Source organism: Solanum lycopersicum, chromosome 4 (assembly GCF_036512215.1).
Source record: "Solanum lycopersicum chromosome 4, SLM_r2.1".
Taxonomy (NCBI): domain Eukaryota; kingdom Viridiplantae; phylum Streptophyta; class Magnoliopsida; order Solanales; family Solanaceae; genus Solanum; species Solanum lycopersicum.
In genome coordinates, this window is record NC_090803.1 from 3,229,705 (window position 1) to 3,254,131 (window position 24,427).

The 24,427-nt window shown below is 34.4% G+C and overlaps 3 protein-coding genes across 6 annotated transcripts; 2 read left to right on the forward strand and 1 right to left on the reverse strand.

The window, feature by feature from the left end:
• Positions 1 to 36: 36 nt before the first annotated feature.
• LOC101265224 (uncharacterized) lies at positions 37 to 13,527 on the reverse strand. 4 transcript variants are annotated; one of them, XR_011220412.1, is made up of 6 exons: positions 13,302 to 13,527; positions 9,722 to 10,599; positions 9,542 to 9,601; positions 8,362 to 8,739; positions 4,604 to 4,974; positions 37 to 2,588 (listed from the first exon to the last, which is right to left on the reverse strand). XR_011220412.1 is itself a non-coding variant. In XM_004236796.5 (5 exons), exons 2-5 carry the CDS (start codon positions 10,343 to 10,345, stop codon positions 4,942 to 4,944), a joined length of 1,074 nt encoding a protein of 357 aa, XP_004236844.2. In that variant the 5' UTR covers positions 10,346 to 10,599; positions 13,302 to 13,527; the 3' UTR covers positions 4,461 to 4,941. The 4 variants fall into 4 exon arrangements, 3 of the variants coding, with proteins under 3 accessions (XP_004236844.2, XP_010319325.1, XP_025886370.1); XM_004236796.5 differs by lacking the exon at positions 37 to 2,588 and having other exon boundaries at positions 4,461 to 4,953; XM_010321023.4 differs by lacking the exon at positions 37 to 2,588 and having other exon boundaries at positions 4,461 to 4,974.
• Positions 129 to 7,057, forward strand: LOC101265531 (disease resistance protein RPP13-like). The gene is made up of 3 exons (XM_010321022.4): positions 129 to 2,674; positions 2,758 to 2,844; positions 4,681 to 7,057. Exon 1 carries the CDS (start codon positions 129 to 131, stop codon positions 2,661 to 2,663), a length of 2,535 nt encoding a protein of 844 aa, XP_010319324.1. The 3' UTR covers positions 2,664 to 2,674; positions 2,758 to 2,844; positions 4,681 to 7,057.
• A 1,405-nt stretch (positions 13,528 to 14,932) lies between the features above and the next one.
• On the forward strand, positions 14,933 to 21,027 carry LOC101264918 (E3 ubiquitin-protein ligase RING1-like). The gene is made up of 2 exons (XM_004236795.5): positions 14,933 to 17,026; positions 20,663 to 21,027. Exon 1 carries the CDS (start codon positions 16,058 to 16,060, stop codon positions 16,985 to 16,987), a length of 930 nt encoding a protein of 309 aa, XP_004236843.1. The 5' UTR covers positions 14,933 to 16,057; the 3' UTR covers positions 16,988 to 17,026; positions 20,663 to 21,027.
• Positions 21,028 to 24,427: the final 3,400 nt, after the last annotated feature.

Here is a 24,427-nt window from a genome sequence, read left to right on the forward strand (position 1 = left end):
CATTCTATCATCTTTTTAACTTTTTTAAGATTTAAATAGTGAATTCCATCACAACAATATTATTCATCTCTCAATTCCAAATATTAGTTTCCATACACACTTCACCTTTTTTTTCAATAAAAAAAAAGATGGCTGATGCCTTTGTGTCATTGGCAGTTCAAAAATTGGGTGATTTCCTAATACAACAAGTTTCACTGAGAATAAGTCTGAGAGAAGAAGTTACATGGCTGAGAAATGAGTTACTCTTCATACACTCATTCCTCAAAGATGCCGAAATAAAGCAATGTGTAGATCATAGAGTTCAGCAATGGGTGTTTGAAATCAACACTATTGCTAATGATGCTGTTGCTATACTTGAGAGTTACACGTTCCAGGCTGATGGCGACGAATTTCCTAGTCGTCTCAAGGCTTGCGTTTGCATATATAGGAAGGAGAAGAAATTATACAATGTGGCAGAGGAGATTCAATCACTCAAACAGCGAATCATAGATATCTCTCGCAAACGAGAGACATATGGTATTACGAATATCAATTTAGGAGATCAAGGGCCAAGTAACCAGGTTACAACATTGAGGAGAACTACCTCATATATAGATGATGATCACATTTTTGTTGGCTTTCAGGATGTTGTACAAACATTGCTAGCTCAACTTCTCAAAGCAGAGCCTCGTCGAACCGTCCTCTCCATTTATGGAATGGGAGGATTAGGCAAGACCACTCTTGCAAGAAACCTCTACAAAAATCCTAATATATCCTCTCGCTTCCCTACACACGCTTGGATATGTGTTTCTCAAGAGTACAACACAATGGATCTTCTTAAGACTATCATAAAATCCATCCAAGGTCGCACCATGGGAACTCTAGGATTGTTGGAAAAGATGGATGAAAGAGATCTAGAAAACCACCTTCGTGATCTATTGAAAGAACGCAAATACCTTGTGGTGGTTGATGATGTCTGGCAAAGAGAAGCATGGGAGAGTTTGAAAAGAGCATTCCCGGATGACAAGAATGGCAGCAGAGTCATTATTACCACGCGCAAAGAGGATATCGCTGAAAGAGCAGCCGACAGAGGTTTTGTTCATAAACTTCGTTTCCTAAGTCAAGAAGAAAGTTGGGATCTCTTTCTTAGGAAACTACTTGATGTTCGAGCAATGGTTGCAGAAATGGAAAGTCTAGCTAAGGATATGGTGGAAAAGTGTAGAGGTTTACCTCTTGCAATTGTTGTATTGAGCGGACTACTTTCGCATAAAAAGGATCTAGATGAATGGCAAAAGGTGAAAGATCACCTTTGGAAGAGCATTAAAGAAGATAAATCTGTTGAAATCTCCAACATACTATCACTAAGCTACAATGATTTGTCAATTGAGCTCAAGCAGTGTTTTCTCTACTTTGGTATGTTTCCAGAAGATCGAGTGGTCAAGGCTGAAAACACAATATGGTTGTGGATGGCCGAGGGTTTCATACCAAGAGGAGAAGAAAGAATGGAGGATGTCGCTGAAGGCTTCTTGAATGAGCTGATACGACGAAGCTTGGTTCAAGTGGCTAAAACATTTTGGGGAAAAGTTACTGAATGTAGGGTTCATGATTTACTCCATGATCTTGTGATACAAAAGGCATTGGAGGTAAACTTTTTTGACATTTATGATCCAAAACGCCACTCCATATCCTCTTTATCTATCAGACATGTCATTCATAGTCAAGGAGAAAGGTACCCCTCACTTGATCTTTCTAACTTAAAGTTGAGGTCAATTATGGTCTTCGATCCAGATTTTCGTAAGTTGAGGTCAGTTCTGTTCAAACATCTATATGTGTTGCACTTGGATATTCATGTTGGGAATAGGCCTATAGTACCTGATGCCATAGGGAGTTTGTACCACCTCAAGTTCTTAAGATTGAGAGGTATCCGTCGTCTTCCCTCTTCCATTGGCAACCTCAAGAACTTACAAACACTTTGTGTCAATGAGGGCGGACAGTTTAACCAACTACCCCTCAAGACAGCTGAACTAATAAATTTAAGACATTTAGTTGCTTCGTATTCAGAACCTCTGGTACATATAAGCAAACTCACTAGTCTTCAAGTTCTTCAAGGTGTTTGTTGTGATCAGTGGAAAGATGTAGACCCTATTGATTTAGTCAATCTTCGGGAGTTAGACATGTATGATATTAAGAAATTTTATTCCCTAAACAACATTAGCAGCTTGAAAAACCTAAGCACTCTCACATTGCATTGTTCAAATATGGAATCATTACCATCTCTTGAATTTGTCAACTGTTGTGAAAACCTCCAGAAATTGTGTTTAGATGGGGGAATAGAGAAACTACCTCTGTTTCCAAATTCCATCACAATGATAGCTCTTTGGAACTCAGCATTGAGAGAAGATCCGATGCCTATTCTGGGAATGCTGCCAAAACTAAAGAATCTCCAATTGTTTAGAGCTTACGAAGGAAAGGAAATAATGTGCAGTGATAACAGCTTCATTCGATTAGAGTTCCTTATTCTTGATTATCTTTGGAACCTAGAAAGATGGGATTTAGCCACAAGTGCAATGCCTCTCATTAAAGATCTTCTTATCCATCGTTGTTCAAAGCTGAAGGAGATTCCAGAGAGAATGAAAGACGTGAAGCATTTCAAACATATATCTCATATGAAGTCTTATTCTTGATAACAGAAAAGGTAAATATACAAACAAATCCCAATCTACATAACTTTCTTCATTTTTTTCTTTTTTTTGTATAGCTAATGTATGTGTTAAACAGGAGATGAAGTTGTCACTCGAAGATGAAGATGTGTTGTCCAAGCATCAATCAAGTTTCCATCACTTCACAGATTTTGTGATTCTTTTTGTAAGTGTGGAATTGGTTGTAAGAGATCTTTTGTATGCAAAAATGATTTTGTGATTATTAATTAATATACATCTGGTACAACAACATACAAGACTTTTATATTTCTTTTTTACAAAAATATTGTAAAACTTGATTTACAATATTTATACACAAATATTATACGAAATCATAAGATGGATCTAAGTCAGATTCTGATTTGGGTGGCGAGTACCAGGTCAAGACTCGAGGTCAGATCTTGGATTAGATGTCGGGGTTTATTCTTGAGTCAGGTATCAGTGTGGGGTTCAGAATTGGGTTTTGGATCAAGAGTAGAGGTCTAGTCCCAAATCAGTTATTTGAGTCCCGAATCAGTTGTCAAGATCGGGTGTCGTGGTTAAATTCCAATTCGAAAGTCAAGTCCTTGATAAAGAGTTGGGATCATATCCCAATTTGGAAAATGAGTCAAGTGTCAGAAGTCAGGTCTCACATCAAGTGTAAGGGTCGAATCTTGGTTTGGATCTCGGGTTGGGTGTCGAGATCGAGACCCAAAACGATCATCTGGAGTCGAGGCCAGGCCCTGATTTGGGTGTTGGAGTCAGGTCCTAGATCAGTTATTAGTGTTGATTTTCGAATCAGGAACTATTTTCCTAAATGTATTTTCTAATCTCTAGCCAAAAATAGAAGTTTTTTTTTTTAAAAAATGTTATTGATTAACTAACCAAACACTAAAAATATTTACACTCTCACGAACCCGAAATGAGAAAATAAGTTAGAAACCAACTTATTTACTAAGAAAACATTCTCACCCATACCAAACGCACCCTTAAGTCTCAATCCAAAAGAGTATTGAGGGTTGACAATCAGTTATATGAATCAACACTATCAATAATGTTCTATTATTAATTAAAAGTTGATGGTAAAAAATACACCTAAAGTATCCTAATTTATATTTTAACTATCAGTTATACACTCTAACTTACAAAATGATCATCTAGACACCTAACTCAAAACTTATATGTCACGTCTACGTCTGGTGTCCATGAGACACAATCAGGACAAATTGAAGTGTTTAATTGTCAATTAAGACCAAATTGAGATGTCTAGATGTACACTCTCAAAGTTGAAGTGCTTATTTGCTAGTTGATTAGATTGAATCAAATCAAGAAAAAGAAACACAAACAAGGATTTGGTTTTGTATTGTAGAAGAAAAGATCCATCATAATTAATTTAGTTTAGTCATAACTTAAGAAAAAGCATATCAAAATCAAACCAAAGTATATTTATATAAATTTTATAAATATGTTATACTTTAAAATATTTATTATATAATTCTTAATAAATAATGGTTGTAGATGCCAAATGGTGGTGTCTAATTAATGGTGGACGAAGGCTGTAGGTTAGATGAGGGAATTGTTTGAACTACTAACAGCATCATATCCAGTAAAATCTCACTAAATAGGATTCGAGAAAGGTAGAGTGTAGGCATACTCTACCTCTGATTTCATGAAAATATTTAAATAAATATCTTAATAATATTAATATTTTTTGTGTGATCACTATTCTGATGGAATTATGCAAAATCAAATATTGACTATATAGAAATTAGAAAGAAATCATGTGCACTACAAGCAAACCAATTTTAAATTTTCTGGGATTGTGTACTAACAATGAATGATAATATACTTGTTTAAATTATTCCACATTAATCAAAGAGAAGAAAAGTAAACTAAAATATACCTTCCACATTAATCAAAGAGAAGAAAAGTAAACTAAAATATACCTGACTCTTGAGTCAAACTTCTTCTGGCAGCAATTAACAGCCAGCTTTGATGGTTGATACCTTTGTGTCATTTGCAGTTCAAAAACTGGGGATTTCCTCATACAGGAAGCTTCCCTGCATACAAGTCTCAGACAGGATGTGCGGTGGCTGCGAAATGAGCTGTTCTTCATGCAGTCTTTCCTTAAAGATGCATAACAAAAGCAAGTTGTAGATCAAAGAGTTCAACAATGGGTGTTTGAGATCAACTTTGTTGCTAATGACGCTGTTGCCATACTCGAGACTTATAGATTCGAGGCTAGTAAAGGTGAAGACGCTAGATTTGCTAGTCGTCTGAAGGCTTACACTTGCATCTGCAGGAAGGAGAAAAAGTTCTACAATGCCAGCAAAGAGATCAAATCACTAAAGCATCGAATCATGGATATCTCTCGCGAACGAGATACTTATGGTATTAGAGATATCAATAATGCAGGAGAAGGGTCAAGTAATCTCCCAAACAATCAGCATGACTTGGTTAGAACATTGAGGAGAACTACCTCATATGTAGATGAGGATCACATTTTTGTTGGCTTTCAGGATGTTGTACAAACATTGCTAGCTGTACTTCTCAAACCAGAGCCTCACAGAAGTGTCATCTCCATTTATGGTATGGGCGGATCAGGCACGACAACTCTTGCGAGAAACCTATACATCAGTTCTACTATAATCTCTAGCTTCCCTACACGTGCTTGGATATGTGTTTCTCAAGAGTACAACACCATGGATCTCCTTAGGAATATCATAAAATCCATCCAAGGTTGCACCAAGGAAACTCTAGATTTGTTGGAAAAGATGACAGAGATCGATCTAGAAATTTACCTTCGTGATCTTTTAAAAGAACCCAAATACCTTGTGGTGGTCGATGATTTATGGCATAGAGAAGCATGGGAAAGTTTGAAACGGGCATTTCCAGATAGCAAGAAGGCAGCAGAGTTATTATTACTACACGCAAAGAGGATGTCGCTGAAAGAGCAGATAACAAAGGTTTTGTCTATAGACTTCGCTTCCTGAGCCAAGAAGAAAGTTGGGATCTCTTTTGTAGGAAACTACTTGATGTTCGGGCAATGGTCTCAGCAATGGAAAGGCTAGCAAAGGAAATGGTGGACAAGTGTGGAGGTTTACCTCTTGCAGTTGTTGTATTAAGAGGACTAATTTCACATAAAAGGGGGCTAGAAGAATGGGAAAAGGTGAAGTACCACCTTTGGCAAAACATTGAAGACGACTCTATTGAAGTCTCCTGCATACTATCATTGAGCTACAACGATTTGCCAACTGTGCTCAAGCAGTGTTTCCTGTACTTGATATTTTTCCAGAAGATCATGTGGTCCATGTTGATCACATATTATGGTTGTGGATGGCTGAAGGGTTTGTATCAATAGGAAAAGAAATGATGGAGGATGTTGCTGAAGGCTTCTTGAATGAGTTGATAAGATGAAGCTTGATACAAGTGGTACACACATTTTGCGAAAAAGTTGGTAAATGTAGGATTCATGATCTGCTTCGCGATCTTGCTGTGCAAAAGCATTGGAGGTAAAACTTTTTTGACATTTATGATCCAATAAAGCACTCCATATCCTCCTAGTGTCTTAGACATGCCATTCATAGTCAAGGAAAAAGGTATCTCACACTTGATCTTTCTAACTTGAAGTTGAGCTCACTTATGTTCCTTGATCCGGATTTTTTAAATATGGCTCCTATAAAGTTCTGTTATGTGTTCCAACATCTATATGTGTTGTACTTGGAGATGCATGTTGACAATATGTCTATAGTACCTAAAGCCATAGGAAGTTTGTACCACCTCAAGTTCTTAAAATTGAGAGGTATCCATGATCTTCCCTCTTCCATTGGCAACCTCAAGAATTTACAGACACTTCTTGTCAATGACTATGGATACTTTTGCCAACTACCCCGCGAGACAACTGACCTGATAAATCTAAGACATTTAGTTGCTTCGTATTCAAAACCTCTGAAACGTATAAACAAACTCACTAGTCTTCAAGTTCTTAAAGGCATCCATTGTGATCAGTGGAAAGATGTTGACGCTGTTGATTTAGTCAATCTTCGAGAATTAAGCATGCATGATATTACCAAATCTTACTCACTAAACAACATTACCAATCCACAGCGACCACTCCTATATAACTTTGTTGATTTCTCTTTTTCTTCTTTTTCTATAAATAGTGTGTTAATATTAGGGAGAAGAAGCTGTCATTTGAAGACATTCACGTTGATGTGGGCTGTCGAAGCATGAATCAAGTTTCTGTCACTTAACTGATTATTTCAGCATTCAATTTTTTTTATTTTTTTGGGTTTGATTTTTCAATGTATAATTTATTTTTGGTTTTGGTTTTATTTAATGTGTATTGGAAGAGAACTGTTCTTTTGGGATTCTATGCATAAACAATGTTAATATGTTAATTAATTGTTCTACGCTATGTTATCTTGCTTATCCACATTTAAGATAATGCTTTATGTAATAGGTTACTGTAGAATCTGATTATCTCCCCAGAGAACTAACTTGATAAACTTAAACACTATTAATAGCTCAATATGGAGAAACTCTACAAGTTGGAAAACATCGTGGGTAACTACCACTTCCAATGAACACCCTAAAGAGCATAACTGTCTAAATGATTTCGATAGGCAATCCTTTAAGCTAACCAGAAGGCTCCCTCTTTGATCCCTCTTCCGTCTACTTAAATGCTGCATCACATTCATTTCATGCTAGTAATTAACATCAAGATTGCATCATGGCAGAAACAACACCAAATTCCACAACAGAATAACAAAACAGAAAGATAATGACACATATCAATTTTTCACAAGAGGCAGTTGACAAAGTTAATGTCTCTTAGATCCTGAATACCAAAAGGAGTTTTGAAGCTGCATTGAAGTGTTTTCTAGTGTTTTGCTCTCTTTTTCTTATATCTTGTTTTTGTTTCTTTGAGATGAGAAAAGAAATTAAAATCCATAGAACGTAGATGCTCATGGTTTGTTATAAAACTTCCAAATCATGTCTTTTGTGAAGGAAAAAAAATGTCACAGTTCAAGTCCAGCAATTCCCGGCAAATTACTCAATTCGTCAAACAGCCATGAAAACTAAAAACTATTTCACTGATTCGCTGTATCATTTTCATGTTTCATTTTCTGTTCCTGTGTCCTTTTTTCTCAACCTATGAATACTTGTATGTCTAATAATGTGTGTGATACTTGTAAGACCACTGCTATATATGATATTCAATGTTATACAGATGCATCCCCCATCCAGTAGACACAGGAAAAGATGGAGTGTTTAGTTGCTAGTTAGGACCAAGTTGAGGTGTCTATACATGCACTCTCAAAGTTGAGTGTTTACTTGTCAGTTAAGGCTAAGTTTATTTATGTATAATGCCTTTTTGATATAGTTGCTAACTCTGACATAACATTTTGGTAGATATAGCTGACAAAAAATAATACACAGCTATTGAGGATTCTTCCTTTCAAGTCTATTCATTTCTAAGGAAAAATATTCCTTCTTTATATAACTGGATATCAAGTTCTCATAATTTCTGTACAATGATGAGACAGAGAGAAAACTACTATGAAGAATCTAAAATAAAGATATTCTCTCATGGAATTAATAAGCAGACAAGTAAATGTTTAAGTTAATATTTAACTAAACTTGTTCTTCCAAATATACTACCTAACTACCTTCAGAAGTATCAGTCAAGAAATAGTGATACCTTGTCCTTGAGACTGCTTTTCTTCTTCACCATAAGTGGCTGAACCTCAGAAGGATTACTTTGGGTTTTCTTGTTCAGATCATGAGCTAAACTCATTTCTTCTCTGACCAGTTCAACTCTCTTCTCCTCGTGAGTTTTCTTCAATAGGGGACCAAGAAACAAATCTAACATGTCTTGGGTCGGATTCTCGGACATGTTAAGCTTAGGAGAAGCATCTTCAATTGTTCTCTCTTGAATTGAAATACAATCAAAATTTGTTTCTCTTCTCAAAGATTGATTGTCAACTTCACTTAATGAGCCTATTGACATGGAAATAGCATCCTCCGTTGGACCACTTTTTCCTTTGCCTGATGTAGCTTGCTCATTCTCATTAACATACTGCCAGGAAATGGAAAATACAATAACAACCAATAATTCTCATATTTACAACAAAAGTCAAAGTATCAATTTTTAATACCAAACAACAAGAGCACTTAAGACACCAACAACAACAACTTACCGGATGTAATCTCGCAAGTGGGGTCTACACAGACCTTACCCCTACCCTCGGCTCAAAAGAAGTGTAATCAAAGAATGATTGGAAGGGAAATAACGAGAGCAAAGTAGCAAGATGAAAAAAGCAAATGAAGCAACAGGTAGTAGTAAAAATTAAAGAATATGATACTACGTGAATACTAACTAATGCTACAAATAAGGAGAAGAAGAGAAGAGGAGATTCATTCGCCCCCTGCCTCACCCACATAAAAGCACGACAATAACTCAAGACACCACATATATTTTAAAAATCATTCAAATGCCACAGATTAATACTCCCTCCATTTCAAAAAGAATAACTCTATTTTCTTTTTAGTCTGTTTCAAAAAGAATGACCCTTTCCTTTTTTGGCAACACTTTAACTTTAACTTTCCACGTGGCATGTTTAAGACCACAAGATTAAATGACATTTTGGTACATTTGACATAATTTTAATTTAGAATCACAAGATAAAAAGGTCTTCTTTCTTTTCTTAAACTCCGTTCCAAGTCAAACTAGGTCATTCTTTTTGAAACTGAGGGAGTCACTTATTTCTGTATTTTTAAATAGCAAGTGAAGTAGTGCCTCTCATTTTTAATAGCAATTAAAGCTTTAGTAAATGATTCAGATGTTTCAAAATTAATAAGATTTAGATATCAATAATCACCTCCTTAGCAATGCTCATCAAATCTTCAACGGTCAAATCTTCATCAGCATCACCAGCATACTGCAAAAATGAACAGTAAGAAAATCTGAGGTACCACATTTCTGGCCAAATGTGATCATTACTTTAGATGGTAAACTTGAAGAATTGTTTAGGAAACCTCAAGAGAATTAAAGAGGTCACCTCTTCCGCCATGTGCATTAGATCTTCAACAGTCAAATCCTCATCGTCTGTGTTTGGTGTTGACTCTTCAACATCAGCACAATTCTCATTCCAGGAATTCTTTGTTTTCTGTTTCTGCCTCCTTAAACTAGGGCCAGCTTCACTAGAATTTTCCTTCAATCTGCTGCATTTTCTCTTCCTTAAGCCGCATCTATCACTTGCTGTTGTTGTGGACTCTTCCATCTCAGCAACTCTCTCAGTCTTGGAATTCTTCGTTTTCTGTTTCTGTCTCCTCAACATAGGAACCTCTCCATCACCACTTGCTTGCTTGCTGTCACATTCACTCCCCATTGAAGTGCTTTCATCATTACAATAATCATTTGGTAGGTTTAATTTTCTTCTGCTTCTTTTTGTTGTTTGGCATATTGGAAGCTGAGTGGACGACTCCTCAGTGAATGTTTCCTTTTTATCCTTAATCCTTCTATTTTTCTGTTTCTGAGTGACAATCTCCTTCTCTGTAGTATTATTATTGTCTACTTTATCAGTTTTGGCTTTTTCCTTTACTTGATCAGCAGCAGATGTAGCAAACATCCACTGAGGCAACTTCCTTGTTCCACCCTTGTCAAGAACAACCCGATCATCCATTATTTTGATTGCTTTTCTTTTGCAGAACTACTCTAGCAGATGAATTTCTTGTAGAGTAAAAGCTACTCAGTCGAGAGAAAGGAGGACACTCAGAATATTCAAGCTAAAAGTTGTACCGAAAACAACTCAAAATCAGCTTGACCAGCTTATACGTAGTGGTAAAGGGACGCAATTTCAATTTCCATCATCTCGAGATGTATTTTTCCACTAAAAAGAATGACGAATTTGAGCATTCACCTTCCTCAAAGTACACCCTGTAAAAGTAGACAAAAGGAGAAAATAAATCCTCTTTCCCATGATTAAGCATCAACCACAAACTTTGGGCTTATATTATAGGAAGTCCTTATGAAGCGGGTACCAGTAAGCACACAAGAATCAGTAGTAATAACATATATAACTTTGAAGAGAAATTATAAAATTTTCAAAACTATGTACAATATTTTTGAGGATTGTACCTTCCCCACATAATCTATAAAAAAAATTAGATGTAACTATAATGCCTTGAACATTATAGTTAAATCATTATTTTAAATAATTGATAAATCTTTTCGTTTTTATTGACTACTAGTTATTATGTTAAAAAGTGTCTTACAATTTGGGTAAAACGGGAAAAGAAGCTGTCTTTTATTGATCCATTTTTGACAAGCACTTGAAGACATATGCATAAATGAAGTTGGATTGTAAAAGCATTAAACAGGTTTCTGCCGCTTTGCTGATTATTTCAGGGCTGCCAAAGAGAGTCAATGTCTTCAGTAGTGTTTAATTTCTTTTTGTGCGTGTGGAATTGGTTTGAAGAGAATTGGTTTTGGCATTCTATGCATAAATGCTAGTGTTAACATAAATTAATTGGTCTGCGGTAAGTTATCTTGCTTATCCACATTTAAGATAATGTTTTATGTAATATGTTACTGTTGAATCTGATTATTAAGACTATTAATTGCTCGATATGGAGAAACTCATCGAGTTGGAAAACATCATGGTTAACCCCCAGTTCCGATGAACACACACTAAAGAGTGTAACTGTTTAAATGTTTTCGACATAGGGCCTTCTTCCAGATGGCTTCCTCTTTAATCCATCTTCCGTCTAATTAAATGATGTGTCACATTCATTTCATGCTAGTAATTAATATCAAGATTGCATCAATGACATAAATGACACTAAATACCACTACAAAATACCAACAAAACAGAAAAAAGATGTCACACATCAGTTTTTCACAAGAGTCAGTTGAGAAAGTACATGTCACTTAGATACTGAATACCAAAAAAAAAAAAGTTTTGAAGCTGCGTTGGAGTTTTTTCTATTGTTTTGCTCTCTTTTTCTTATATCTTGTTTTGATTTCTTTGGGATGAGAAAAGAAATTAAAATCCATAGAACATAGATGCTCACTGTTAACAATAAAACTTCCAAAATCATGTTTTTTGTGAAGGAAAAAAAATGTCACAGTTCAAGTCCAGCAATTCCCAGTAAAATTACTCAATTCGTCAAATGAATCCATAAAGCAACACAGAATTTAGACATCAAACCCAACTTCATAATATACTTTCTCTGCGCGAAGTGCCAATTTACTGAGTCATGTCATGTTTCACTTTATGTTCCTGTTGCTTTTTCTCAACCTATGAAATATTTTTTTTGAAGCTCTCAACCTATGAATAATTGTTTGTCTAAATGTGTGATACTTGTAAGACCACAGCTATGTGTGATATCAATGTTATACAGAATTACATACTTTAGATGAATGTCAATTGCACACCAAGAACACTCCACCTTCTGTTACTGCTCCTCTTGACTCTAACAGATTGATACTTCACACTGCCAGTCCTACCGATACGCTCCTTTACTTGCAGATCAAAGTCTATCATCCTATCAACCTCATCAATCATCCTTCTTTGATAAGACCTTGCCACCATCCACTTCTAGTAGCCACTTAGACATACCTGCTCCTAGGAGATACTCTAGGATGTAGGATCCACAATACCCCACCTCATTTGATGGAATTTGTCTATTATCTTCCCCTTCTGAAAGACCAGGTCTAAGAACCTTCTCCATCTCTCAGTGCCCTTTTCACCAACACTGGAAAAATTCCCCTCATCTCACTGGATCCTGATAGCCAGCCGGTTATGCAAAACATTTCTTATGATAAGAGAACCTAATTACTATGAGAGAGTAGCTATGAATCCTGCATGGCAACCAACCATGACACGGTAATTTTAGACTTTATATGCTAACCAAACTTAGCATTCGGCTAATCTACCTGCAGGAAAGAAGGCAATGGGTTGTAGGTGGGTTTACAAGATCAAACACAGCGGACATGGAAGTGTAGCAAGGTTCAAGGCTAGGTTGGTGGGCAAAGGGTACACTTGACTACATTGAAACATTTTCACCAATGGTCATCTTGACCATTGTGGAGACTTTAATCAATGTAGTTGTCAAACAAGGATAGTAGCTTTATCAAATAGATGTCAATAACCAACATGGGTTGTGGTGTACTGGTGGGAGTGTTTCACCCTTATCCAGAGGTCTCCTTCAAGCCCTAGCTATAGAGAAAAATCTTGTTGGGAGCGCCACCTCTAAGTGGACCTTGTCGTGTGTCATCCGAATTTAATCGGATCTCCAAGGTAGACTCCGTACATCGAGTGGAACTAGATGTCAATAATGCGTTCCCCATGGAAACTTGCATGGAGAAGTCTAAGTGGATGCTCCATGACTAGTGTGGAGACTCAAAAAGTGTCCGTATGGCTTAAAACAGACAAGTAGACAATGGTATGATAAGCTAACAGAAACTTTACACTCGATTTGCATATCAATCGGACAACAAAATACAATTAAATATGCTTGAAATGAAAACCCACAATTACCAAAGTTATCCCGTCACAATTTCATCCCTAATTCAACTGTACTTCATATATATGAAGATTATAAGCTAAATTCACAGCTATGGGGTTCGATTCTTACCTCAAATAGGTGAAAATCCACTGATTATCGGCGACCGGCAGCTTCCGATTCTTCCAAATCGGAGAAGAACGTCATTAGTTTATTGGTGTACTTGGAGAAAATGACAAAATTAGTCCACTATTCAAAAAAATTGTCGGTTTTAGTTCATTTACTATATGCTTTATGATTTTAGTTTCTTAACTATAAAATTATCGATTTTAGTTTTTTAAGTATTCAAAAATTTATTAGAGTTGGTCTTTTTCTATTTTTCATATAAATAGCTTAGGTTTGTATTAACGAAATTCATGTTTCGATAAATAAAATCTTTAGCAATTTTTTTTGTTGTTTCTCTCTCCGCTTCATTTTCTTCAAATTAATCTTACGCGAAGAACCTTAACCTTAACGGTTCAAAACAAAATTCACAAGTAAAGAAAATATAAGTCATAATTTTATTCAACAAAAAGTATATTTATTGCTACTAATGACTTGAATATACTAAACTTTATTATAAAAAGAAAAATTTTATTCGCTGTTAAATTAAAAGTTTGTACTCCAATGACTTCATTGAACGGAATTCATTTAATTTTTTAAAAACTGAAATTTGTAAAATGGTATATTTGTAATTTTTTTAATTATTATTTAATAAATCAATTTTATTATTTTATTTTATGTAAAGAATTTGAGTAAATTAAATTAAATTCACACTAATTAAATATTCAAGTGAGACATCAAGTTATTAACAACAATTATATGCTTAATTTTATCCTCCATTCAATAAAATTAGGAATTATATCTTGTTTCCTCATTAATTTTATTTTGAATCGTAAACGTTATTATTTTTTTTATAACAGTAAATGTCATTGATATATGTGATATGAATTTGACATGTTATAATTATCTTTATTAACTATTTTCAGAATTTATTATCAAAATTATTTAACAAAAAATAAAATAATAAAATTTAAATTTATTCCTTAAAATAAAATTTTGAAACTCGTACATCTTCTCCCCCTTTCCACATTAACAAACAAAATCTATCGGAGAAACGCTTGTCGGCGAAATTTTCTATACTCTTTTTCTCACCTGTCGGGATTCACTCATTTTTCAACTTCAATTTTTTGCTATTTATATGGAGCGAATTTTTTTTGTTTATCACGTAAAACATTAAGGTAATATTTTATTCACTTGAAAGTTATTTAATTGAAAAAATTTTATAAAATTAAAATGTTAAAGTAAGTTTTGTTAAATAAATTTAAGAATCATTTTAATTTCTTCATAATGATAAACGTAGTAAACATCCCAACAAGTTGTCAAAAATACCACTCCCATTTGCTTGCCATTTACATGTCCTAATTTATATTTCTTTTTGCCATTTAAATTAGGCAGATTGACGGGGAAGACTCTCGTACTTGTCATCTAGATCCTTCTACTCACGACTTTTTCAACGAAACACTTAAAGTTATTAAAATATCTTATTTTAAATCCCTTTGAACATGAGTGTCTCTCAATCGCGCTGATGTGGATAACACATCATTATCCATACCAGATAACATACACCAAAAATTGCTATATCATTTTTATCATTTCAAATATTTTAGTTTCCAAAAAGAAAAGAATTTCATATTCATTTTAAAAATTAGTCTTTTAAAATTGATTCACCAGAAAAAATATCTCTCCGACCACTTCATTCACGAATAGCCGCCGTTGAGGTAGTCATTGTCAAGAAATCAATATCGACGAGTTGTGACGAGTTGTTTGGCCGAAAAATCCATCAAAATTAAAAGTGGAGAAGTGGAGGAAATAATAATCTTTTCATCAAAAGTTTTATGTTTTTCTCTCTTCTAAATTTTTTTTATTTATTTGTCACTTCAATCTTGTTTTTTCTTATTTGTTTCTTTTTCCTTTTTTTCTTCTATAAATCTAATCTCTAGTGTTAGAAGAGAAAAATAAAAAACAAGTATCGTAAAAAAGAATGAAGATTAAAGAAAGATAAACGAAGTGGGGGAGAGAGGAGGGGGAAAGGCAACGGTGATGGTGACAGTGATAACTTATGACGACGAAGAAGTAGAGTAACGGTAAGGAAATATAGAAAAATCCAAGAAGGGGATTTTTTTCATTACATATACATTTTTAATTGATGTATGTGCTTCACTTGCTTTTAAACGCGTGTAACCATACATTTCATCCTATTCAACGAATAAACGCCACATAAGCTTGGACAACAGTCACTGAGATTTAAAATAACCTGTTTTAATAATTTTAAATGTTTAATTGACAAAGTCGTGAGTAGATAGGTTTAGGTGTCAAATAGAATCAAATACGAGAATTTCTTGGAATATTTCCCCTTTAAATTAAATTATTTGAGTGGTTAGTATATATTATTTTATAATGAAGAAAATATATTCATTTTATAAAGATTCAAATTTAGAAATTGGTGCTTGACTTGATATGATTTAATCTAAACTATTAACATTTGGATTTTGAAATTGGTGCTTGACTTGGATTGTTTCATAAATAATATGAATAAAGAAAGATGTTAAATATATGTATTATATTGAGAAAAAAATTACTTATATGGAAAAACATATAATATATGAAAATATATGACCTTTTTTTAAATAAATAAAATAAATAAATTATAATAGGTTTTACATTTTTATATATATATATATATATATATATATATATATATATATATATATATATATATATATATATATTTTGACTATTAAACCGCCCCTATATTCTTTCATTTCCATTTTGTTCTGAGAATCAAAATGTCTTCCGCCGGAATCACCGTCGCCGACGGCGGCGCAGCGCTGTATTTCTGCCATAAATGCAGTAACACCGTCACCATTACCCCTTCTCCTAGCGGCGATCTCTTCTGCCCTACTTGCAACAGTGATTTCGTCGAGGAATACGAGGAACCGGACCCTGAACCGGAAATGTTTCCGAACTTCCCCAACCCGGGCTTGTTGAGTAGTTTACTCATGGGTGCTCGTCCGCGTTCTGCTCCTACCACCGGTTCTCATCAGCATTCTGCTCCTGCCACCGGTTCTCGTGTTTCCCCATACACTGCTTTTTTCAACTCAAACCGAAACCCTAGGCAAATGTCCTCCGGGTCTGATGATTTCAATCCATTTGAGTTTCTTCAGACTCATCTGGCTGCTCTAAGAGCTAACGGGGCTAGTTTCGAGTTCGTTATCGAGGGGGGTAACGGGGGTAGTGGTCTCCAAATGCCGGCGAATTATGGGGACTATTTCATTGGACCGGGGTTTGAGCAATTGATCCAGAATTTGGCAGAAAATGATCCAAACCGATATGGGACTCCTCCGGCGTCGAGAGCAGCGGTGGAGGGGCTCCCTACCATCAAAGTTGATGAGGAATTGATGCGTTCTGAACTGGCACAGTGTGCTGTTTGTAAGGATGATTTTGAGATGGGGTCAGATGTGATACAGATGCCTTGTAAGCATGTTTATCATAAGGATTGTATCATACCGTGGCTTGAGTTGCACAGTTCTTGCCCGGTTTGTCGCTATGAGTTGCCAACGGATGAGCCTGAGAATGAGAACAGGCAAAGAGACAATGATGGGGACTCGAGCGGGGATGGTTCTGCTTCTGGAAGTGGGGGATCAGGGAGAAGGTTTACTACAATATCATTGCCATGGCCTTTGGGAAGCTTTGGAGCATCATCTAGCCAGGGATGATCCGAGTCTCGTGGGCAGCGGAACAGGGAGTCTAATTAGGTAGAGATATACAAACCATAATCGTCTTAATTTGATTGTTCAATTCATTTGATTCAAATTTATACACGTGACTTGCTGATCGAAGCTAAAATTGTACTTGTTCATCGATTTTTGTGACTATCTGTTATTTCGTGTAGTTTGTTTGTAGTATTACTTTGTTGTAGTACTATTATGTTCCTACTTGTTGTTTTGTTACTTTGTATTGTTGATTGTACTTTCAGTATCTGTTATCGTACTATTTTGACTTGAGCCGGGGGTCTATCTGAAACGGCCTCTTTATCTCATCTCTAGGTAGATATAAGGTTCCGTACACTCTAACGTCCCATACCCCACTGTGGGATTACACTGGATATGTTGTAGTTGTTGTACTCTTAGTTGCGCGGACTCTTCACTTTTGATGTCGCACCTGTCTCGGATTCTTCAAAATACACTACTTTTGACGAATTCGACACGCACCTGTTCGCATTTTTGAAGAGTCCATGCAACATAGGTTGTACTTGACGTCAGGAGTTGATATACCCAAAGTTCTGGTAAATATAAGGAATTCTAGACTAGGAAATGGGATTAACTGTGGTTATGCATTTTACTAGGTAGTTGGAATGTCCTTAACTGTGTTCATGGGACATCTTAATCAATCAGCTGTGCCTAATTCCGAAACTGTTGAGCTCAGTTGTATTCGCTGGCTCGATTTAGGTCCACTTCTACGTCCATGTTTGATGTTCAGTGTCTAGCTGGTCCTTACGTGAACCCGATGAGGTACTTGCTATAAAGGGACCTGAAGACTGATTCATATTTCAAGTTCATTGGAGATGTGTTTAACAACTGTTCGATTTCTTCAGTTTTGTATTTTCACAAGTCCTCGGACATGTGCGACCATGCTGATTAATATAAACATTTAAAAATGATTTCAATAAGGTTACAATATGTATGTGATGAGTTGCACAAAATTAGAATGGGAAAATGATCGCACATTTTTTATGGGCATTCTGCTTAGATTGTAATTCCCACTTAATCAACTTAAATAATAGAATTATAATGATAGCCTGTTCATTCAGTGGAAGATCTAGGATTTGAAGATGGTGGGTGCTCATTTTCTTTAAGATAAAGTTGCTAGCCTAGAAGGGTTACTTTCTGGAAGCTTTGTAATGTTTTTATAGTTTAGTTAGTTAATGAAAGACAAATACATAATTGGAAACAAGAAAGAAAAAATGAGCAAAAAAGAATCAGCAGCTAAAGTATACGTATGAAGTAGTTCTGTTTCCTTTTTTCCACCAAAAAAAGATTAATAGTTAGCACCTACTAGGATTCGAACCCTCAACAGAACCCATCAGTGCACTCTTATTTCAACTCTAGAACCAAAGCACCCATAAGAACTTTTGGTTTTTGTCTGCTCGCGAGTAGATTATATTAGTTTTACAGATTTTCTTTATATATACACAAAATTCTCATCGGGGGCAATGGGGGCTCGAGCACCGATAAACTACACGTGTAGTGGGTGTGTCCCTGTGTTCATTTGCTTTTGAAGATAGATTAACGGAACCTCTTTTCTTTCTTTCAAATTTGCACTTTATTTAAAGAGTATATTAAGGATAGGAAGAGACATTATTATCATTTTTAATTATAAAATATCTTTTTCCTAGTTTGCCACGTCCCAAAAAAAAATCTTTCCTTGCTTTATGTTACATTAATTGAATACATTTACCATCCTCTTTAGTCGTTAATATATAACCCATAGATACACTTGCACACACGTTCCACAATATATAATTTAACTCTCATTTAATTATGCAAAATGTTCATATTTAATGGAGTAGCCTTAATTGTGAAAATATAATGTGTTCACATTTTGTACAAGAACATTATTGCAATAGTTTTTAAGGGGTGAAATAATCTTTCAACTTTTAACTTTGGGGCTTCCACTTATGGAATAGTGTGGTGATTAATCCCATATATGCTTGTATTCTATGCATAGACCAACTGATAAAGTTATTAGCATATGTAGATATGTAGCACAACCTAAGTTGCTTTGACTCTTCGCTTTCGGTGCCAAAACCGTGTCGAGACGACATGGGCGTGGGTCTGGGCTGGGATAAGTACCTGATCTGGTCAACTAGGTTTGGGTACTTTGACCAAATTCGAGGGAAATTTTTTGGATAGATCCAATGATTTCTGTCCCTTTTCTTTTATCTCATTCCAAGATTCTCCTCTTGATCATTATTCACTCCTTGAGTTTTCCACATAATATCTCATTATTTTGGTTTTATAACTCTTATGTTTAGCCAAATCCCCGCACCCTGTATCCACACATGGATCCGTATCCCCGAACTTAAAAATTTAGGTCATAGAGGATCTGATCTCTAGATCTGCACCCTTATCGGATACCCGCACCCGAGCGACTTAGAGTGCAACTACTATTAATTGCTGGACAAACTTTCTCACTCTACATGTGTGATTTTGAACTGCATGTGTAGTTGTTAAATGTCTTTGCAGATAACGTTCAGTGGCAGAACTAGTATTTAGTTTATGCTTGTATGTTGATAACTGTGCGACTACAAGGGCATTTTACAACATAACACATGTTCTATTTGTATGAAATTATTTGCATTTGTCTTTATATGTACATGCAAATACTTAGCCATCACAATGTGTATGATGCCATTTCTGGAAACAAGGGACCAAATCTATAAAATTGGTCAAATGTTGGAAAGAGGAGGTTATCCCGGTATTTTTATCCGTGGAAAGCCCAGAAAAGTGACCAACTAGAGCAGGGCCCTATTGATAAATGTAAGGAAGTGTTTATGAGCCCTAGCAAAAGCCGTAGCCCTTTAATTGTGTCGGGGAATCGGCCTTCTTTAGTCAAAGGATCTAATTCCCATGTATTTCCAAGGTTATTGATGGTAGAGTTATTGCAACTTATGCCTTTGTTGAGCTCTTAGATGCGAGATTGTACATCTTGTCAGTCTTCTTCATTTTGTGCACTTTGCTGGTTTTTGGTTTGTGATGGCTTTTAATGATGTTTCACCATTGAATTCTAAAGTTTTATATGGGTCAAATAGGCAGGTTGGACTAAATTTGGGTGGGTTAAGCAGGTTGGATCAATAAGCAAATTGGTCATAGCCAATTTATCATATCTAATCTCCCTTTCAATTTTAAGGATTTCATGAATGATGTCACTCAATTGCTCTGCTGATCTTCCTTCTGGATGCTCTTGAGAAGTAGTTGAAAATGTTGCATTAGATTGTAAATAGTCCAAAAGTAGTTCCACTTCTTGCTAGATTCCTTGGTCCTTGGGGTGAAATAGGACACACTTTTGCCTTTTGCTCCTTCTTGATGTATGTATCACACCTACATAGTACTGTAAACATCTATGTAGTATCTTTTCTGATGAAAAGAAATGGTACTACTTCTTGATCTTTCTCTTGTAAAGTAATAATTAGGTAATATTTCATGCTCTTTATTGGTACTTCTGTTTGATGTTCTATGTTATGTTGATCATACACTTCAATTGTCAACTCTTTCCTACATTCATTGCTGACATCCAGAGATGTTACAAATTTGATTTTGATTTCGTAGATACAAACATGATATACCACTTTGAAATGTATTTTGATCATTAATGATTTCTCTGTTTTACAGGTGGTATCCTTGCTTGCAGGTTGTATCATGGATGACAAAGTTGGAGGAGTTGTTGGGTAGATAATTAGAAAATGCTACAAAGGTAAAGGATTAGGTTTCATCTCTTAAAACATAGATACAGGGTCTACACAAACCCCAGATAGTATTGCAAGATGTTTGTCTGAATGTTTTGCATCAGATGTCCAAAGTTTTCATTTATGCTTCATCAATCGCGAATTTTGCGGATTGTTTTAGTCCTTGTGCAGTTGATCTGGCATTACTGTTTTGCTCGTCTCTGTGCTGCTATAGTTGATGAATTTCCTTGATACATATTTTTCTCATCAAAAAGCCTATATGATGCTTGTGGTTTGAGTTGGCTTTTGTTATATTGTGTGGTTATGGCATTCAAAATGCATTGAACTTCATAACATTTTTGCTATGTGTTTGGACTCTTGAGTGCCGTCTGCTGAACCCCTGCTGGTCTGGTCTTAGACCCCATTTTTGCAGTGTACTTTACTATATGTTAGAAGCGTACTTGTAAAAATATGCTTCTACCAACACAACTTTGGTAGAAGCAATTCTTTCATTAGTAGCTACATTGTATTCACTCTTACTGCATGAGAAGTAGCAGTACATTCGCTACAAATCCCCGTGCTTTCTAGCCAAACACTTCCCAGATAGCCTCAGCCTTCACTAAAGTCTGCTCTTGATATCGTTGTTCTGCAACTCTGATAGTCCTAAACTGGTTTAGGATAGCTCTTGGCTCGTACCTATCTCTATGGGGGCTTGTGTGATGAAGTGTAGCGTAGCGCTTATGCCTATTATAGCAGTGAGTCTCTTAGGTCTTGCTCTCTTTCCTGTTACTAAACTATTCATTTGTTCATTTGATGTCGAATCATCTGTGTGATAGCCATACCTATTCATTCGTTAAATTGACGTTCAATCAGGTATGAATAGGTGTGGCTATCAAATACATGATTCGACGTCAACTTAATGAATAGGTGCCTCGATTGTTCCATTTTGAATGGTGTCACATAAAAAGAAACGGAAGGAGTACGTTTGTTACCTTTTTTCCTTTCTATATATAGCCTGTTGCTTTAGAATTTTAGCCCAGAAAATAGATAAATAAAGGCCCACATAAATAGGCACTTAATAAGGTGATGCCCATATCATAACAAATAAAAAAATTCGAGGAATATTTTATATTGACCCATTTTTTATATAGGGCCCTACAAATCATTGTTTGAGGAATTAATTAGTACAAATATAATATGATTCACAGATCATAATCTCAATATTAAACTATGGATTAGAAAGGGAATGTCTTATCATTTACTTTATAAAAAATTAATATTATCAACTCCCATAAAAAGCACACCAATATCCTTACCAAAGATCTTGCATCGTCGTTTAGTGAATATTAATCATTATCATTATTGTAGTGGTTAGACTAAGCTTAAATAAGTGTTCTTTTGTTGTCGTTTTATTTAGTTGTTTGATATTTGAAATTTTTTTTCCCAATTTAATTTCAACTGGCGTCAAATGAGCTCATTAAGAAAATACAAGTGTATATTCATTTTTGTTTAGGATCAAACTTGAGTTCTCTGATTAAAAAAAAAAAAAGAATGGTGTGATTAATTATTCTTTCTTAGTCAGGGCGGATTTAGATCATTAGCCATGACTTTAGACCGAAACAATAATTTTTGCTTAAATTTTATTTTTGTATTGATGATAGCGTGAATTCGTACGTTATAAATTTCGTGAAAAGCATAAAATTCATAATTTTCAAATTCTGACGTTGTAAAAGCAATGAATTAATCTCATTACATGATTGACAATCAAAAAGTTGATTTGTTTTTTTTTTCTTTTTGGGAAAAAGTGTATTAACCTAATGTGGAATATAGGCACTCGTGTGCTTAAATTAAATTTAAATAATTGCATGGTAATCATAGAGTATAATCTTTTAAGCTGTATAAACACCGCATTACACGGAGTCATTAGCCGCCCTTAATTAAAAGATTAATTAATTCAATTAAATTAAAAACAAAGACAATTCATAAAGTTAAATAAAATATTATTATTAAACAATTTTCAAAATTATGTTTGTGAAGAAACAATCATAGCATTTGTTATGCTGTTTTAATAAATTGAAAATGATTGAAGAAAAAGTTATGTAGGGTATTATTATTCTTTGTTTTAATTAAGTTAATCAATTAAAATGATATCAACATTAATAATTTTTGTTTCTTTGTTTCCTTTTAAACAATAATTGTACTTAGTTGGTTTTATTAATTTTTGTTTCTTTTATGTCGGTCAATTAAATCATTGATAAGAAGAAAAAAAAGAATTAAATCATTAAGACTTTGAAGTACAGCCTAATTAAGTTGCGTTGCTACTAATCAAAAATATTTTTCGTGAAAAATATTTTCCTCAAAAAAAATAAATTAATTTCTTTGTAAAAAATATCTTACAGACCGAATAAAGATAATTAATATTATTTATCGAATGCATTTTTCTTACTTTCCATCTTATTTTTCTGATCAATCGAACATGAAAGAAAATTAAAAACACGACCTAATTCTCTAGTTTTTATTTTTTTGCCAAAAGAAAATACTTTTTATAGAGCGTGATTGTTATGGAAAAAATTATTATTTTAAAATCGTAACTAAAAATTAATTTGCTTTTTCAAAGTCTATAACAATGTATTTAATTTAACTCGTTATAAGGGTCAGGATTGGTCAGCCAAAAGGAAATTTTATTCAACATATATTCCACATAACTAAGTCAACATTTATTAATTATTTTGTAAGAGTTATCATAAAATTAATAAAATTAATATAGTGTTTAATTTATCGAATTAAATATAACTTAAAGTATATATATATATATATATATATATATATATATATATATATATATTATATATATATATATGTTACACGTTTTGCATGATTTTAATGGTCATGTTATTTGCATTTGATGCATTTTCTTTGGTCTTTATACTTATGGACATAGACTTATTGATAATTTAATATCTAAATTAATGGAAGTTACATATGAAAGATTGTTGAAATTTCTTTGAGTGCATTTTGGTGAAAAAATTAAAAAAAATAACAAAATAATTTTTTTTCTCTAAATGAATATCTTTCGATTTATAAAAATACAATAACTTTTGTTAATACGGTTAAAGCCCGTGATTTCTTAAATTTTGTTAAATCAACTAAGAGTCAGACTCACATATCATAAGAAGTAATATGTACATTTTATCTAGGAAAGATGCACAAGTATCCCCTCAACTTATGCCCGAAATCCCAGAGACATATTTATACTATACTAAGGTCCTATCACCCCCTAAACTTATTTTATAAGTAATTTTTTACCTCTTTTCGACCTACGTGACACTAGTTTTAAAAGAAAAAGTCAACCATCGGTGGGCCCACGAAATAGTGCCACGTAGGCCTAAAAGGGGTAGAAAATTATTAATAAAATAAGTTCTGGGGGATAATAGGACCTTAGCATAGTATAAATATGTCTTTGAGATTTCAAACATAGATTTGAGGTGGTACTTGTGCACTTTTGTTTGTGCTAGCTTTAGACTTTTCAATTTGTGGAACAATTTTGTCTATAGTTTATTTTTATAGATTGAGACCACACATCTTTATTTTCACATTTTGCCAAATTCATAGTACTTATATCATTAGAAATAATGGCTCCAATATGAAAGCAAAATATTTTCCAAACTAAATTCTAAAATCCACTTACTTAAGCTAATTTAAACAAAAATAT

Excerpts from the sequence above, each read along its gene's own strand:
- LOC101265531 (XM_010321022.4), top strand. The coding sequence starts at position 129 with ATGGCTGATGCCTTTGTGTCATTGGCAGTTCAAAAATTGGGTGATTTC.
- LOC101265224 (XM_010321023.4), bottom strand. The coding sequence starts at position 10,345 with ATGGATGATCGGGTTGTTCTTGACAAGGGTGGAACAAGGAAGTTGCCT. Across the intron at positions 8,740-9,541 it reads TGATGAGCATTGCTAAGGAG|TATGTTAATGAGAATGAGCA; the intron begins GTGATTATTGAT and ends ATTTCCTGGCAG. Across the intron at positions 4,975-8,361 it reads AAAGCAGTCTCAAGGACAAG|AACTTTTTCTCCTTCCTGCA; the intron begins GTATCACTATTT and ends CTGGCATTGTAG.
- LOC101264918 (XM_004236795.5), top strand. The coding sequence starts at position 16,058 with ATGTCTTCCGCCGGAATCACCGTCGCCGACGGCGGCGCAGCGCTGTAT.